A 16,354-nucleotide genomic window follows, 5' to 3' on the forward strand; every position below is an offset into this window, starting at 1 on the left:
AATATTATATTCATATATAATATACATTTTTTAAATGTACCTAAAACATAAATCAGGCGAGCAATGATTCCATTTTTATAAATATAGCGCTGAATCATAAAAGTTATCTCAGGACACTTGACAAATAGAGCAGGTCTCGACTGTACTCCTTGTCATATTATTTACAGAGACCCGACATGAACCACAAGGAGCAAGTACTTGGCAACAGTGCCAAGGAAAACTGACTAGATAATTGCTCCTCTTCAGCACGATATATTAAAACGTGTACATGTGGGAAGTAAATACGTACATTAACCTAAATACTGGGCTTAAGTGCAATTAAGAGGTGTGTGTGCGTGTGTGTGTGTGTGTGTGTGAGTGTGTGTGTTTCCATAATGGTATTCTTACTACAACTAGTACACTTAGTTCTTACTAGTATACTATATTTTAAGGGAATTATTATTCTTTTTACTGCACTCCATTGGTTTCAAAGTTATCTTTACTAGTTATAAGATTTACTTTCATTCAAAGCCTTGTGAGACATTAAAGAGTTCTTTCCCTCTTGGATGTGACCCCTTTGAAAGGACAAGCATTTAGTCTGGCTCCCTGTCATGTTTCAGATGTGCATGGAGCTGTTAGCACTTTAAACTGAGCCTTTTCTTCCCCCATTTTCTTTAGTTTAATACTTGTTAATTGGCTGTAGTGTCTTAATTACCAAACACAATAGAATATCTGACCTTTCTCAAGAAAGAAAAGTTTAAAGTCCAACAACAACAAAATGTGGTTTATTTTCCTTTTTTCTTCAGGTCATAAACTACAGGACTGTATATACCTCACTGCTATAGTAGCTCCACCTCCACCAGCTACAGCAGTAAATCTTATCACTCATATATCAATCATGAACATGTCATTGTTCATGTGAAACATGGTAATAAATCGTCTTACAGCTGCAACAAGCATGTTCACTTTTCTTGTATTGCTAATAATAGGTCTGTACCTTTGGTCAAGTAGCATATTTACACTGTTGTATACTTTTACAAATTATATTATTAGCCTCTTTCTTACACCACTGATATAACACTGTTTACCTTTACTGAAATATTCTACAGTTATTTGTTGTCAGGTGTTGTTTTTGTAGCTGATGGAGGTAACTTTCACTAAGTTTGTATTCTGGCAGGTAGGTGAATAATGCATTTTATTTGTTGTGTTATCTTTGTCATAAACTCATTGGTAGTAGATTCATCTCTATCTGAAATGTGCCACAAGGAACAACCACATAATTATAGAGGAATAAGTATAATATTTACATCTGCAAATTGGTGAAATAGAAAGTATACAATGTACAGTATACATACAATGCTTATACTCCACTAAATTAGTGGTATCCTTAATTGCACTTAAGGGAGAAGTTATTTTGCAGCACTTCCTAAAACTGTTTGCCCTCTGGGAACATGTTAACCAGCGTCACAGGTCAGCTTTTAATTCGAGTATTTGTCAAGACAAGTCAGAGAAAGTGTGAACAGTGAGAGTTAATGTGCCACCCCTCAGTTGTGTCTCGTAGGCGTTTTGTGTTTGTGGCTGTCTGGGCGCGGTCTAATGGAGCAGGCAGGGCAGGGCAAGGTGCGCTTTTATTACTTCAGACAAACTCACCGACACTGCGGGCTGACTGGCATCCTGTTCGAGCCTCCTGTGGACATTGTCGTCGGCCACCTGGACGGACGGTAACAAAAAAAAAATGGCGAGTCTGGATCCACTGAAATCAGTCATTGGACTCAATAATGTGGACGACACGTCGCTGGCTCTGCCCTCCGTTAACCAGTACCGATCAGGACAACAGCGCGTCCTGGAACAAGTGCAGACTGTCAGGAGGACCAAGTCCAGGCACTCCAGCAGCAGGAGCGGATCCACTTCTTTATCTCCAACAAGTAAGAGCAGACAAACTCTGTGCACCGGGGCTGGAGATACAACTTAGGACTTTTGGGGAGGGTTTAGTGGTCGTAGCACTTTCAAGGGACTTAACCTCCTATTACAACTTTTCTTGAGGTGATTGCAGTTTGCCATTTCCCCCCAGAAACACAATGTAGGCCAATTTTTGGCGATTGAACCAGCAATGCAACTAGTCTAAAATGTCCCTGGATGATTCATGGCATGTCCTGAAATCTGGAAGCAAAACCATCATATTCTAATTGAAGTTTAGAGTGAGTTGTGATGTGTTAATAAGCAGGAATTTCCCAATGAAGAACTGCTCCAAATAAATCATATAAATTGTTGAAAATATAATTTCATTTTATAATGTGAATACGGATACAAATGTGGCAGGACCTTACATTTTTCAGGGCAATTACTCAGATGAGAGGTTGTGTCGTCTACAAATTGTTAACCATTATTTTGAAAATCCTCGACATGACACTGAGGTCAACATTCAACCTGGTGGAAGTTTTCATCACATTATTATTTACACTTTCTTGTATTTTTTAGACTCAGTATGTTTATACTTGACTACCTTTAGACAAACAATGTAATGAATCGGTAAACACTTCAATACCTTTTCCCTCTGGCAGTGTGAAGGAGGCCTCGAAAGACCTGAGATCTGAGATATTAATGCTCTTTTTGGGGGTCAAATATGTAATCGCCTTATGTAAGTTGTTGTAAGTTGAGACTCTAAACCATAAAGTATGTTAAAATCCTGGCTGCGGCCCTGTCCTTTACATCTGTGAAACTAAAACCCTTCAAAGCCTGGAGACAAAGAGTGAGTAACTTTCAGAAAATACTCTCAAAACTGGAGCCCTGTTTATATAGAACAATCAAGATGACCTTTGACCTTTAAATCTTTAAATTGCAAGACTCTCTTAAGACTTCAAACTATCAAGTAAAATATAAAACGTTTGCTTGTTTGTAGGATTATTTGTTTTTGGACTTTGATTCTTCTTTTAATTCCGGATTGAAACTTTAGCTTTCAGCCTGGCTGCTGAAGAACTGAATGTGTAACAGTTTTTCACTTCATGTCAAACAATAAATCATCACACTGATGTCAGGTATGCAGAGCACATACGATAACAGCTGATAACGCTCCACATTTCTCCTCAGGCCCTGTGTACGAAGTGTTCGTAGACAGCTCCAAGGCACAGACGAGTGCAGCTAATGGAGGCGTCTTCTTCGTGAATGGATTCTCTAAAACGGTGAGTTATAAAGATTATCTTTTTTTATTACACCACTGACTGGTAAGCCTGACTCTTCTTTCTTGTATTATGCTCATAACAGAGTTGTCATGGAGAATAAATGTTGATCTGTGACAGGGCTGTAGCAACCACTGAGGATTGTGTCTCATATTTGTGGGTTTAAAGCAACCTGAGCAGAGTTTGTGTGGCTCAATTTGGTCCTTTATAGAAGTCAGTGTTTTTTTAACAGTGTGTGTATGTATTTAAGATACAATGTAGATTAGAGTTGCAACTAACTGTTGAGTAATCAAACAAATATTTTCGAAATGAATCATTTTGCCGATATTTCTGCTGCAACCAGCAGATATTTGTTACGTTTGTTTGAAAAATGCCTGAAAACTATGATACAAATAGTTGCCAGTAATTTCTTTGTGCATTTAAAGGGGCCATGTCTGTGTTTATTGTTCACAGTGAAAAAGTGAAAACTGCATAAATCCGTGTTTTACCAGAATGACATTTTTAAAAAGGTCGCCTCTGAAATGGGCCGTTCAGAACAGCTGCAGGTTTCTGCGTAGAACCTTGCTTTCACTGAAATCGACCAATCGTCATTCACCGCCGCTCACCTCAGGCGGCCTTCTTGCTCTAGCTTGTAGTCAAGTTGTTGTCAAGATTTCAACTTACCATTCTGATACCTTCTGCTGATTCTGACTCGTACATATAAGGCCGAATAACCGATCCTAGAGCAGCCATGTTTTCTACAACGTTGGAGTCATAGTGTAGTGCGGCTGCTCCCCACGTGGGGAGCCAAGGTGTAATCTTTGAATGGCAAAACAACTTGTTCGTTTCAGGAGGAAGGAGAGGCTCCGAAAAATAATTAAATTAAAATATGTAAACAATTCTTAAAATAGTTCAGGGAAGAGAGGACCGCACAACACAGCTACAGCTAATTTGAAATGCCCATTACTAGATGGGACTTTAAAATACGTAAAACATCAGCAACAAATACATAAGAGACAGTGAAAATCACAACTACAGTTTATTTTTTTTAAGACTAATTGACACAAAAATAAATGGACTCATTGTTGCAGCTTTAAAATGAAAAAAAAAAAAAAACTTTAGTGGGTGGATGAATTTGCAAGAGGGATGGGTTGCGTGGGAGGAATCTTTTCTTCTTCTTCTTCTTCTTCTTCTTGAGGTTGGGACTATTGGAATCCACTAAGTTGCATTCCTGCCACTTTAAGGCTTACTTGTTGTAAATCAGTTTTAAAGCCATTTATGTCCAGTTGTTCTCTAAAATCTACATAAGCATTTCCTCCTTCATCTCTACATTCTAATATATGTAAAGCTCTACTTTTCTCTCAGTCCCCAAGTGTTACATTTCGCCAAAATCAGATCATTATTGCAAAAATGTTCTTCTGCAGCTTAGTTTGTCTGTCTGTCACATATGATGGGGGGCCTTATAACATGGCCCCCAATAACTTGATACAGGGGCTCAAAACTGTGTTGTCCCCAGTTGACTTCACGCCTATTGTGAAGTAAACAGGTGTGAAACCTGTCTCGTTTGTTTTGTCTACCAAAAATGTTTTTACCAGCCTTTCCCATGGACGCTGCCAGACGGTCATATAAACAACCCGCACCAAAACGTTCTTTCTCAGCCTGATTTGCCAGCTCCATGTCACTCACTCTGTCTCTTCATTGCTGTTGAAATAGCCTCAAAAAGACAAAATAATCTTTTATGACAAACACATGTATTCTTTGGCTCTGCAGCTCAGCCTGGAGAAGAACATCAACCGCCAGGTCGCCAACAGCGCCTCTGTGAAGAGGAACGCAGCAGCTTCTAACTATCACTATGAGAGGAGTTTAGGCGCTGGCGGCTCCATGGGGGTTGGACAAACCACCACCAGCCGCAGCGAGCCCGATCTGGCCTGGCAGCGTGCCGTGCCAAAGTGCTCCGGGCCTCCGCAGAGACTCCTCTCCAACGTGGGCACGTACAGGGTCGAAAGGTCCAGCAGCCAGTTTATTAAGAGCACCACATCCCAGCCCCAGCTCCAGCCCCAGCTCCAGCCTAAGATTCAGAGTCCCATTCAGAGTCCCATTCAGTCTAAGATTCAGCCTCTGATTCAGAGTCCCGTTCAGAATAAGCTGCAGAGTCCCACTCAGATTCTGCCTGTTTTCACGGCTGTGAACGGCACAGGTCTGTCCAAGTCACACACCAAGCTCGGGATCAGCCAAGTTGACGGGTTGAAAACCAAGTCTTCCGTGTCTGACAGTGCTCTGAAAATCAAAGGAGATTCTGGGTGAGTCTTTGTATGACTAGATTTTCCTAATTTCAAATGATGTGAATAAAATGTCTCACTGAGGTTATCGTTTACCTCACAGGTCAAATGGAAACAGTGGAGCTGTAGAACTCACCCTGAAGGAGGCTGTGGAGTATCTCTCCAACGGTGACGAGACGTATCAGCACTGTGGCGCGTCCTTCATTCAGCACAATACCTTCATTGACGACAAGGCCAAAGAGGAGGTGCTTTTCCTTTTTATCTTATCATGTACTAAGACTGTTAATCAGTTCCATCTGAGTGCAGCCTCAGAGTCAGGGTGTCAGGGTGGAAAGATTGAGAAATGGCTTGGGAAAAAATTTAATATATTCCCTGCCAAAAAGTAAATCAGCTATCATCTACTCACTTGATGTCAGCCCAAACTGTGTTTCTGTGTATGAGTGAGTGCTGGCTTTGAATTTTGAAGTTCAGCATTCCTCCTAATTAGATCTGAAATGTGTTTTTAAGCTGATATTTACCCCCCTCACCTTCATCTAGCTGCACTTTTACCTCCAATAGACCCACAAACCAAACTTTACTCGTCCTGATCAAAGCAGGTTTTTTGTTTGGCAAGTTGATTTTAAGGGACGTTATTTTGGAACATGCAGCATAAATACCAACTGAAATTAGCTTATTGATATATTAATACTTCTAATAATTCCTAGAGAAGTAGATTATTATTAAAAGTATAATTTGAAAGTCTATCATTCCTTTATTTAATTTACAACAGTATGATTAATTACTTCAGAAAGGCCTGTTTAAAGTGCTAATCTCAAAGATCTCAGTTTCGTTCTCTTTGGCGGCACCTATGGCGATAAACGGTAATTGCGGGAGCACACCAGATAACCAGACAGTGCTGCATGTGTGACGTCCACGGTTGGCTCCGGTTGTAACTCTTGATTTACCTGGCTGACGGTCGCTTTCCTTTTTAGACTGTTTGCTTCATCTGAGCGTCGAGTTTGTTTCTTTTTCTTTGGATTTTCACTTCTTGTTGAACTTGTATCTGTAGTCATCCATCTTTTCTTTGTTTGTTCAGCCATAGTAGATTACTGTTTACTCGCAACACTTGCAGAGAGCGGAAAAGCAGCCGCTTAGCTCCGCCTACCCTCTCTGGCAGACCAACCACTGCTGGCTGATGGAAAACCCGTCACTAACTGGGCGCCGCTTGGCCACAGACACCCAGTCTGTAATACTGCAAATGCAAAGGCTTTCATCAGTGGGCCATAGGCTCAGTCACTATTATGTTACCTCATTCGGCGATAGATAGAGACTTAACAGACATTTATTTACATGACAATCTTCGAGATATTGTACTGTATTGGTGCTCTTTTCTAAAAAAACAAACACACCAAAAGAAAAATGGCAAGTGGTGGAATCAATAGGTTATAATGTTGTTGGCATATGAAATTAATAGAAGTGATTTTTTCAGTAATACAAACTGCAAATTGTGTAAAAGCAGCTGCAAAAAAAATCAAAAGTTTAACTTGGCTAATTTTCTCATGTTTCCCATCCGGTCATGAAACAGACAAGACAAAGAGGTTTATTTTGTACGTTGACCCTCCTGACTTCAATAGCAGCTAAAGCACAGACAGCTATAAAACACTGGCTAACCATAGCCCCAGTGTGTGCCTGTCACACTTCGCAGCTGGAGATGTTAGCCTTAGCAAGCCTGATATGCTTTTGCAGATAAACAGTACAACACAATACATAATGCTATCAATAGCAATATGCAATGTCCAAAGCTAACCTCGATATACAGTATGGCAGATGACTGGTAACTTTAACCGAGGTAAACATAGTGATAACACCTTTGTGCGGGCCTTCCTCCACACTCTCACTCAGCAGAGAGCCTCTCGTAAAAAGAGCTGCTCAGTTCAACTCAGGTCACGCTCCACACAGCCAGGAGGCCACACCTCCTTCAGTCACTGCTTCTCACTCTAATGTTGCATTTTACAAGTGCTCTGGCAGGGAGGGAGGCTGTAGCAGCAATTAAGGGTGTATTACCCAATTAAATGTATAATGCGTAACATTTTAATCCTTGTTAATTATGCTACTTCAACAAGTGAAGTTTAACATGACAGCTAACTGTCCTCAAGCAGCTTCTTTCTCAGATATGAAACAGAAGAGCGACGGGCGTACCTGTTAACAGCGCTGCTCTGTGTTTCGCTAGCTAGAGGTAGTTACAGGATAAATACAAATTTTTTCAGCAACAGCTATTGCTGAAAAAAAAATACTGTCCTTAGATATAATCAAGAACATGGTCCGTCTTCAGGAAATAGATCATAAAATGAGCCTTAGGTCTCACGGACTCTGGGCAGGTGCCGACTTTTCCCACCTCTCAGCCTCACTACAGTTATATATGCTGTGGTAAAATACTGCGTTCCCCAGCTGTGCTAACTCCTGAAGCCTCCTTGTCTCGCAGGTGTTGAAGCTCAGTGGGATCTCTCCCCTGGTGGGTCTCCTGCGCAGCCCCAGTCTTCAAGTGAACCAGACGGCCTCGGCTGCCCTGCGTAACCTGTCCTTTAAAAGCAACAAAAACAAGGAGGAGATGCATCGCTGCGGCGGCATCACAGAGGCTGTGGCTCTGCTCAGAGAGACCGACTCTGAGGACACAATGAAACAGCTGACAGGTACAAGTTAACCCTGAAATATGCAACCACATACATGTCGGTGTACAAACACATTTACGTCCAAACAAGGCCGGCAGAAACTCACTCGTGTGTGATGTTACATAACCTTGTTTACCTCCTGATTTTAATCACTGTGCTGTCACTCTACAAAGCGTTAATAGCATTTGAAGCATGTTGCCAAAATCAACTTACTACTGTTATTGTGGTGAAGCTAAATGTTAATTTGCATGCAAATGTCCTGTGGTTAAACTCTGATTGCATCTGAAGTTTCAGTTCTGTCATCAGCCTTAACAGTTAAATGTTAAACCAAAAAAGACAAACGAGTTTCTCATATTTTTTCTCTAGGCAGTGATTTAATTTTTGATTGACATGTTGCTTAAACAGCTAATGCTTTCCTTTTTCTTTCCAGGTCTCCTGTGGAACCTGTCTTCAGTAGACAGCCTGAAGCCAGACCTGCTGAAGAGTGCTGTGCCTGTCTTAATGGAGCGAGTGATCTTGCCTCACACAACAGGTCCAGACCGGACCAGCGTCGACCCCGAGGTCTTCTTTCACGCCACAGGATGTTTAAGGTGAGACAAACATTCAACTGATATCATGTTGGCGTCCTGTGTCACAACAGCTGGAAATATCAAACATGCACCACAGAGTTATGTCTAACTTTGCATGCTTTTATGAGTGTTTCCTGCAGAGACTTTCTAATGATGGTTTGTTATTTGATTTGTGATGAGTCAAGCTTGATATAAACCACGGTTAGAGTCATATTGAAAGGCTTGAATTAGATGTAAATGAGAGACATGAGAGGATGTTAATGTGTCACAATCCATACTGTAAACCTATAGCTCCTTATTATAAAGGAGTAAGCCCACTCCTACTACTCTCGGTCACATGTTTTCAATCTGCCGATGTTTTTCTGAATTACAGCTCCACACTCTGCCAACAGTGCATTTCTTTGTGGGTGGGGATGGCATTAGTGTGATGCTGAGGGGTGTCGAGTAAACAGACACTCAGATTTTCTTGTGAAAGGCAAATAACTACCAAAGATCATTAAAGACTAGATCCTGGATGAATTAGTAGTGACAGTAATGTACACAGTGTTTAGCGCTGTTGCCTTACAGCAGGAAGGTTCCTGGTTCAAATCCCGATTTGGACGAAGTGGGCCTTTCTGTGTGGAGTTTCCATGTTCTCCCCGTGTCTGCATGGGTACTCCTGCTTCCTCCTACAGTCCACAGACATGCTCGTTAGGTTCATCGGTGACTCTAAATTGCCCGTAGGTGTGAATGGGAGCGTGAAAAGTTGTCTGTCTCTATAGCCCCTTTCCAACCGGTCAAAAAACACCCGGCTTTTTTGCTTAGTGGGAAAGGTTACAATCGGCATTAAGACTCGAGTCAAATGACTCTGCAGTAGACCCGGGTAATTATCGCCCGGCTCCGATCGGCATTGATGGGCACACAAAACCCGTGTCGACACGCTAATCTCCGCCTCCTTTCCAGCGCGATGCTATGCTCTTGAACTTCTGCGACTCCTCGTCATCTCAGCTACAAATTCCGCTTGTCTCCGTCCGAGCAGCGCTCGAATGTCGTTCCAAATTTGTCAGCGCCGAGTTTGATAAACAGACTGAATGAGTCATAGATACAATAAAGACCTAACCACCGTAACATCTTCCCTGTTTACTTACCCTGTCTCCGGCACGTTTGTGACGTCAGACGGTGACGCAGCAGAAAAGAGGCCGACAGGAGGATACTTCACTGGCAATGGGAAAAGAGACAATCAGCATTTATAAGTGGGTCTTCCCGGGTCTGAAAAACCTGAGTCATCACGCTAATTTCAGTGAAAGGGGTATATGTGTCAGCCCTGTGATTGACAGGCGACCTGTCCAGGGCCCGCCTCTCACCCAATGACAGCTGGGATAGGCTCCAGCCCCCCCCCGCTACCCTGAGCAGGCTAAGCGGTATAGATAATGGATGGATGGATGGATGTTACTTTAGGTACACTCAGCTAAAACTAAAGGAGTTAAATGCAGAAGATTTATTCCTGCCTAAACATTTTACAGTTTTAAAAAGACTTTCAGAGGCTGTAGTTTGTGCTGCTGTTGAACTGCATTGATCGGCTATGTATCACATTCTAGCTGACGCTTTTTCACGTATATCAACAGCTTTCATTGAAATCAATCATTTTGTCACTTTCCAAATCTGCACAAGCTTTTCTGCTCCAAAAAACACAGTTTCTTTTTCCCTGCGTTGCTGTTTTTATAACAACTTGCGCAACTTGTGCTGTTAAATGCGTTACATAACCATCAATCAAACCACTGTTCCAGCCGACAGGACCACAAGACAATAGCAACCTTATATACTACATCAGCAAACACAGGGACGTGATGAAAACACTGACTCACTCTGGGAAAGCTGTGACTGTTTGACTAAACTGCTTTCTTTTAATCCCTTCCTTGATTACACAAGCTTATTATAGTTTGCTTTCAAGGCAATGTGATATTCATATCTGACAAGAAACCTTTGATCCAGTGCTGCTGCAAGCAATTTATTAACCCGACACCATGCCCGAAAATTAATACGTAATTAAGTAGTAGTAAGTAAATATTTACAAACCGAACTTCTTCTTTTATTTACCATCTTTATTTCCAACAGAAACATAAGCAGTGCGCAGCAAAGCAACAGACAGGCGATGAGGAAGTGTCCAGGTCTGGTCGACTCCTTGGTCACTTATGTTAGAGACAGTGTGGACGCAGGAAAGCCGGATGATAAGGTAAGCAAGAGATTAAAGAAATATAAATAATATACGTAACTAATCGTGTTAACTCTCTCTGTGTCTGTTTAATGCTCCATCTTTTACTACTGATTTCGCCTTCACTAGCAAATGTCAGCACTTCGTGTGGAACCTGCACAATATTTCTCCCTTTTGTTTGTGTATTTTACCTGCAACAAAAGGCACCGCTGAGTCATAACCTTCTGTTTCCTGCTGCATGGAAGAACATGTTCTCTAGTGTGCAGCCTTAATCTTACTTACTTATCATTTAAAAGCTGTGATTATGGCAGCACAATATAATGCAATGAAATAAATTACAATGCAATACAGTAGCCTCTGTCAGTGCTTCATTGAGTTTCCTTGAGTCTAACATGAGCCCTTATGTTGTGTCCTGCCTGTTGTAACAGTCATTAGAGAACTGTGTGTGCATCCTGCACAACCTGACGTTCCAGCTGGAGGACGAGGCTCCGGCTCTGTTCAGCAGGATCACAGCTTTGGTCAAGAATGTCAACAAGAGCCCGACCGCAGGCGAGGCCGGCCCCATCGGCTGCTTCAGTCCTCAGAGCAAATCGCCAGAAGCCGAGGTGAGGCGAGGACGGTGAACAATCGGGCATAAATACCGAAGCCTAAGGGATACTTTAAGCTGTATCAGGAACACCTGTTGACAGAACCCACAAGTACCTGTCAGGTTGTCTAGACAGTACCTGTTAGTGTGCATATCTTCTTTAATCCTACTCTCAGTGTGAATTGTCCGTTAATTGTACAAACATGGTAGTTATGATTACATTTATCGTTTGCATCTAGCACTATTACGCAGATTTATCTTATCTTCCGAGGACCCTGCGCCCAAAGATCTAAGTCAGAGCTAATGATTTGTGATCTCTCCATTTCCTCGTCCAGCATCACTTTGACTTCCCGGTCGTTGAGGATCCACAGCCTCACGGCGCAGGTTGGCTGATTCACTCCACAACTCTGCAGAGTTACCTGTCTTTGCTTGCCAGCAGCGAGCAAGAAGAAACACAGGAAGCGTGCTGCGGAGCGATGCAGAACCTCACTGCACAGGAGGGAATTGTAAGAAAAAACGTCACCTTTTTTTCTAGCTCGTAAAAACCTTTGTAAAAGAGCTAGGATTACTTTTTAATAATCATTGCAAATACTTTTTAACTCATAGGTCTACTTATACTTATATGTATTCACAGGTATCCAGTGTGATGAGCCAGATCATCGTGCAGAAACTGAATGGCCTGAAAGTTATCGGCCCCCTTTTAAAGTCAAACAAAGTCAACCTGCAGAGGAACACGGTGGCTTTGGTAGCAAACATGACCAAGAACCCAAACCTGCACAATAACCTCGGTAAGAAGCAGGATGACAAAACATGTAGCTTTCAAGCACCTGCTTGTTTTAAACGTAAATATAATGAGCATTTAAAATACAAAGATATATGAGATATATCTAGTTCTGTGTAGATGTTTTAAACAATAATTATACAGTTTAACAAGTGTTTGCTTGTGCTAAACAGCCAGTGTGGTTTTGTGTGTCTTGTTTCTGAAGCTCGTAAAGCCCTGCCGGAGCTGCTGGGCATCATCAGAGCAGGCACCAAGGAAGGGAACGAGTCTGATGACACACTGGCCATGGCCTGCCAGAGTGCCAACCTCCTGCTAATGAAGGATCCTGAGATGGGCAAGCACCTATTAAACAGCAAGCTGATAAACTCGCTGAATGAACTCAGCCAAAACGCGTAAGGTCACTTGTGAGCTGGGAGAGAATGTGCCTGCATATGTGCTAGATAAGATTATACGAGTTATGGGGAGTAGCTATGACTCATCAGAGATTGTGTTTTGCAGGCATGTCACAAGTCCAAACTAATCCTTAATTCTTGTTTCCTTCCCTTAAGATATTTCCCCAAATCCAAAAAATCTGCAGCCGTGCTCCTCTACAACCTGTGGTCAGAGAAAGACTTACAAAGCTTCCTGAAAAAGGTGAGTTGAAGCGCAACCCCGGGTGCCAAGAACTGTCAGGGTTTGGGTGTGTCCTCTCTGTTTGCTACCCTTCACTAAAGCGTCCACACCTCTCTCAGGTATTTGTGAGAAACAGAAGGAGAAAGGTTGAAGGATTAGGCAGAGTTCTCAGCAAGTGCCCAGCCAATGTGAACAAGGCACTAAAGTGATACGGCTGAGGAATCTAGCAGCTCAGGTTCGAGGGAACACGCGCAAGACTGTGTTCACACTTGTACCACAGCATGCAAGAAAGATGCATTATACTGCCTCTGAGGGGATGCGCACATTTTAACTGTAGGCTGAATAAAAACATGTAGTCAGAAGTGACCATATTTGGAAAAGAGGGTGGAGCTACAGAGGAGCGAGGGGTTAGCAAACAACATTAATGCTAAACAGACTGCGACCATTGCTAATTCATTAGCTGGCGCATAAGCTAGTTTAGAGCAAGAGCAAGCAGTGGGTGGACAACATGTACCGTGTAACTTAAAACAAACGCTCATCTCATCCCTACGGCCCGCTGTCTTCTGTGCAACAGCAAACCTCACTCCCATGCACGTGCCGCCACAAATACATCAATGTTAAACAAACACTTATTGGACAACTTGTTAGTACAATAAACCCGACATTTTCCCCATATTTGCATAAATAAAGGTAAAGTTGAGTGACTAAATTAGCTGTGCTTATATCTAGCACACACCTAGCAGCACCCACCTGTCACCTCTCAAAGCTTCCACACCCCTCATTATGCATAATTTCAAGCCTTAAAGAGCCCCTCCAGTGAAAATCACATCCACCATGTGGTGTTCTTCATGTGCTACAAGACATATCAGGGACAACATCAGCATCATCTCCATGGCTGGGCCTGTCTGCTCTTAAACTGCAGTGTACCAGGGACAGGCTGAACAACACGTTTTCAGATTGGCAGGTTTGAGACGTCACAAACCGAAGGAGCCAATCCCGTCCAAGTCATCGTAATTTTTGCAAACTCACTACTAACTGCTAACGTTATCGTTTACTACTACTAATTACTAAATTTCAAGCTAGTTAAGTTTCAACAAGTTGTCACTAAACGATGGCAGAGACATGTTTTGCATTTTATATCTCTTAAAACATGACTGCAGCTGGTCTTTAATATAATTTAATTAGGTGAGTTATATAATAATTCATCCCCTGCACAGTTGTCTTAAAACATAGCTATAGACACAAAACCTTTTTTTGTACATGACTGTAAACATGTTTTATTCTGCTGTAATGTTCGGCTTTTAATATGGGGTCTAATAGGGATCACCTCACTTTCAGAACCAGCCTCTAGTGGTCACTGGAGGAACTGCAGTTTTGGCTCTTTGGCGTTGGCTTCTTGTTTTTTGCCGCTGAGGTTGCTGCTTGATTCTAACCTGAGGAGTATAATGAAGAAATGTTAACATTCACAGTGCAGCTTTGTTCATGTGTTTGCTAATGTGTCACTTTCTGTTCAGCATATTTCTGAGATTGAAAACTGATTCATGTTTAACTGTTTATCCTGCAGCAAGGGATGACTAAGGCCTCTTTTGTGAACGACGTCACCACAGCGGCACACAGGTCGGTTCAAATAGTGGATTAACACGACAGCCTGAACGGATCTTTGAAAGTCATTCGCTGACTTAACTCGCCTGCAAGTCCTCTGCACATCTATGGGACATGAATGCACTGAGGCTGAGGAGCATCCTTTCTCATTTCACAAAGACTTACTGATTTTTTTTTATATGTGTAATCATATAATCCTTCTATCATCTTGGAGTAACAAACGCCCTGTAAATGCTGGAAAAATAGGTGAAGGTTAGGAAGTAACATGTTTGCAACCAGAGTGCTTTTATTTGCTTTTCTAGTTATTACTGCTGTTAAAGAGGGGGTATTATGCTGTTTCACATTTTAAGAGATTTAAATATAATGTTACAATGTTGGATGTCCGGACAGAAAGTATGTTGGAGTAATCCCCAGGCTTCTCAGCTCAGTCTGCGGGCTGCTGTGAACGCCAGGTTTCACGCCCATTCAAGTCAATGCTCGTGGCGAGAAGCGTCTCTCTGCTCTGCTCCGCTAAAGATATACGCCGAGTCTATTTTTGACGAAGGCCGCTTCAAGCATGCGTCAAGCTGAACAGGAAGTCAGACGCGAAAACTGCATAGAGCATCCGGACATTTCAAAATAAAACACCAGGTACAGACTCCCGTTTTTGTTTTTCAACACTGAAATCTTGGAAAGAGAAAACTGTTAATTAAAGTAGTCACGGTAGAAGCACAAAAATCATGGAATGATATCCAATTTAGATAATCAGCCTCGGAGGTGCAAACTGAACTGTTGTTTGTTTGTTGCTCTGTTTTAACATTGATGTTGTCACGTGATTTCGCAATTCTCACACGATAATAATGTAGTTATCCCGCGATCTTTTGATCTCGCGAATCCAGCTGCTGGGGCCAGCGCGCTGCTGCGCTGCAGACCAGACACGCTTTCTGTGGGCGAGCGCTCGCACCGTCTGATGCACCAGAACTGCAGCGCAGACGGAAAGCGCTGGACCCGGATCCTGTGGGATTCAGTGTGAGAAAAGTTATTAGAAACATGAAGGTCGAAATTAGCACAACACCCCTCCTTTAAATGTCTTTTGTGCAATGTGCAATCTGGTAACATGAGCTTGCTGTTAGATCAGGGTTAAGATTTTATTTTGCACTAAAATCACTGTTTTTTATTATAAAATAAAAAAAAAAAGATTTTGTAAAGTGAATATTAATTACAGGAAAATGTGTAGATTTTTAGAGTTGATCATTTTGCTATAAAAAATGACATTGTCTTAAGCAGTGACGTGTTTACATTTTGTAAAGGCAACTTTTTTCATATGTATGCGTGTGATCTTGAATGATTTGTATTGTCCACTTAAGTGTCAATAAAGCCCACAGAGATCGACTGTTCAAGCTGAAAGCAGACAATGAGTTAATGAATCATCACATCGTTAGTCATAGTCACTGCAGCAGAAAGAGTTTCGTCTCGTCACACCCCTATCATGCTTCTGGCAGCTCAGCAGAACATCTCTCAGATTCAGTTTGACTCCACCCTGATAATTTACTTTCTGAAGCTTAAGAAGAAGCTCATGGAGCCAGACACTGCAGCTGTTGTTGCACTATGTCGTGCGTTATGTAACCGAGCTGAACTTTGGTTCCACATAATCCAACAAACAGCCATTATAGATCTGTGGTGCCATGGGTGATACTTAGATTTATGATGCTTCTCGCACGGCTGATCTTTTTTTATGTAATCATTTTACAGCTCTTACTGTCTGTAGAGAGCTGGAATAGTAACACTGCGGGCACACATCGCCTGTTCATCCAGTATAAAAGGGCACTGACCCAACTCTGCCACTCACAGTAACTGGTTTCGCCAATGCAAACAATACCTTAACAGTTTTGGCAAACACAATTCGACCTCATTGAAGAAGGTGTGGCTTTTTTAAATTAACAAGAAGTGAGTGCTCAAAGTTCCCACAAGTG

General features: G+C 42.0%; 1 protein-coding gene across 1 annotated transcript; it reads left to right on the forward strand.

Moving 5' to 3' along the window:
• The first annotated feature begins 1,649 nt into the window (after positions 1 to 1,649).
• Positions 1,650 to 15,769, forward strand: LOC138605791 (plakophilin-1-like). The gene is made up of 13 exons (XM_069678230.1): positions 1,650 to 1,904; positions 3,067 to 3,158; positions 4,905 to 5,434; positions 5,517 to 5,658; positions 7,875 to 8,082; positions 8,492 to 8,651; positions 10,725 to 10,842; positions 11,250 to 11,426; positions 11,743 to 11,913; positions 12,042 to 12,195; positions 12,394 to 12,580; positions 12,737 to 12,821; positions 14,365 to 15,769. The coding sequence occupies exons 1-13, from the start codon at positions 1,715 to 1,717 to the stop codon at positions 14,437 to 14,439; spliced, it is 2,289 nt and encodes a 762-aa protein (XP_069534331.1). The 5' UTR covers positions 1,650 to 1,714; the 3' UTR covers positions 14,440 to 15,769.
• The last annotated feature ends 585 nt before the right edge of the window (positions 15,770 to 16,354 follow it).

This window comes from Semicossyphus pulcher, unplaced genomic scaffold (assembly GCF_022749685.1).
Source record: "Semicossyphus pulcher isolate SPU_LCO1_2020_fin unplaced genomic scaffold, fSemPul1.0.p SCAF_3, whole genome shotgun sequence".
In the NCBI taxonomy this organism is placed as follows: domain Eukaryota; kingdom Metazoa; phylum Chordata; class Actinopteri; order Labriformes; family Labridae; genus Semicossyphus; species Semicossyphus pulcher.

What these genes read in the sequence shown, in the direction of transcription:
- LOC138605791 (XM_069678230.1), top strand. Translation starts at nt 1,715, where the DNA reads ATGGCGAGTCTGGATCCACTGAAATCAGTCATTGGACTCAATAATGTG. An exon ending in CACTTCTTTATCTCCAACAA is followed by an intron (nt 1,905 to 3,066) that starts GTAAGAGCAGAC and finishes ATTTCTCCTCAG; the next exon opens with GCCCTGTGTACGAAGTGTTC. An exon ending in ACGACAAGGCCAAAGAGGAG is followed by an intron (nt 5,659 to 7,874) that starts GTGCTTTTCCTT and finishes CTTGTCTCGCAG; the next exon opens with GTGTTGAAGCTCAGTGGGAT.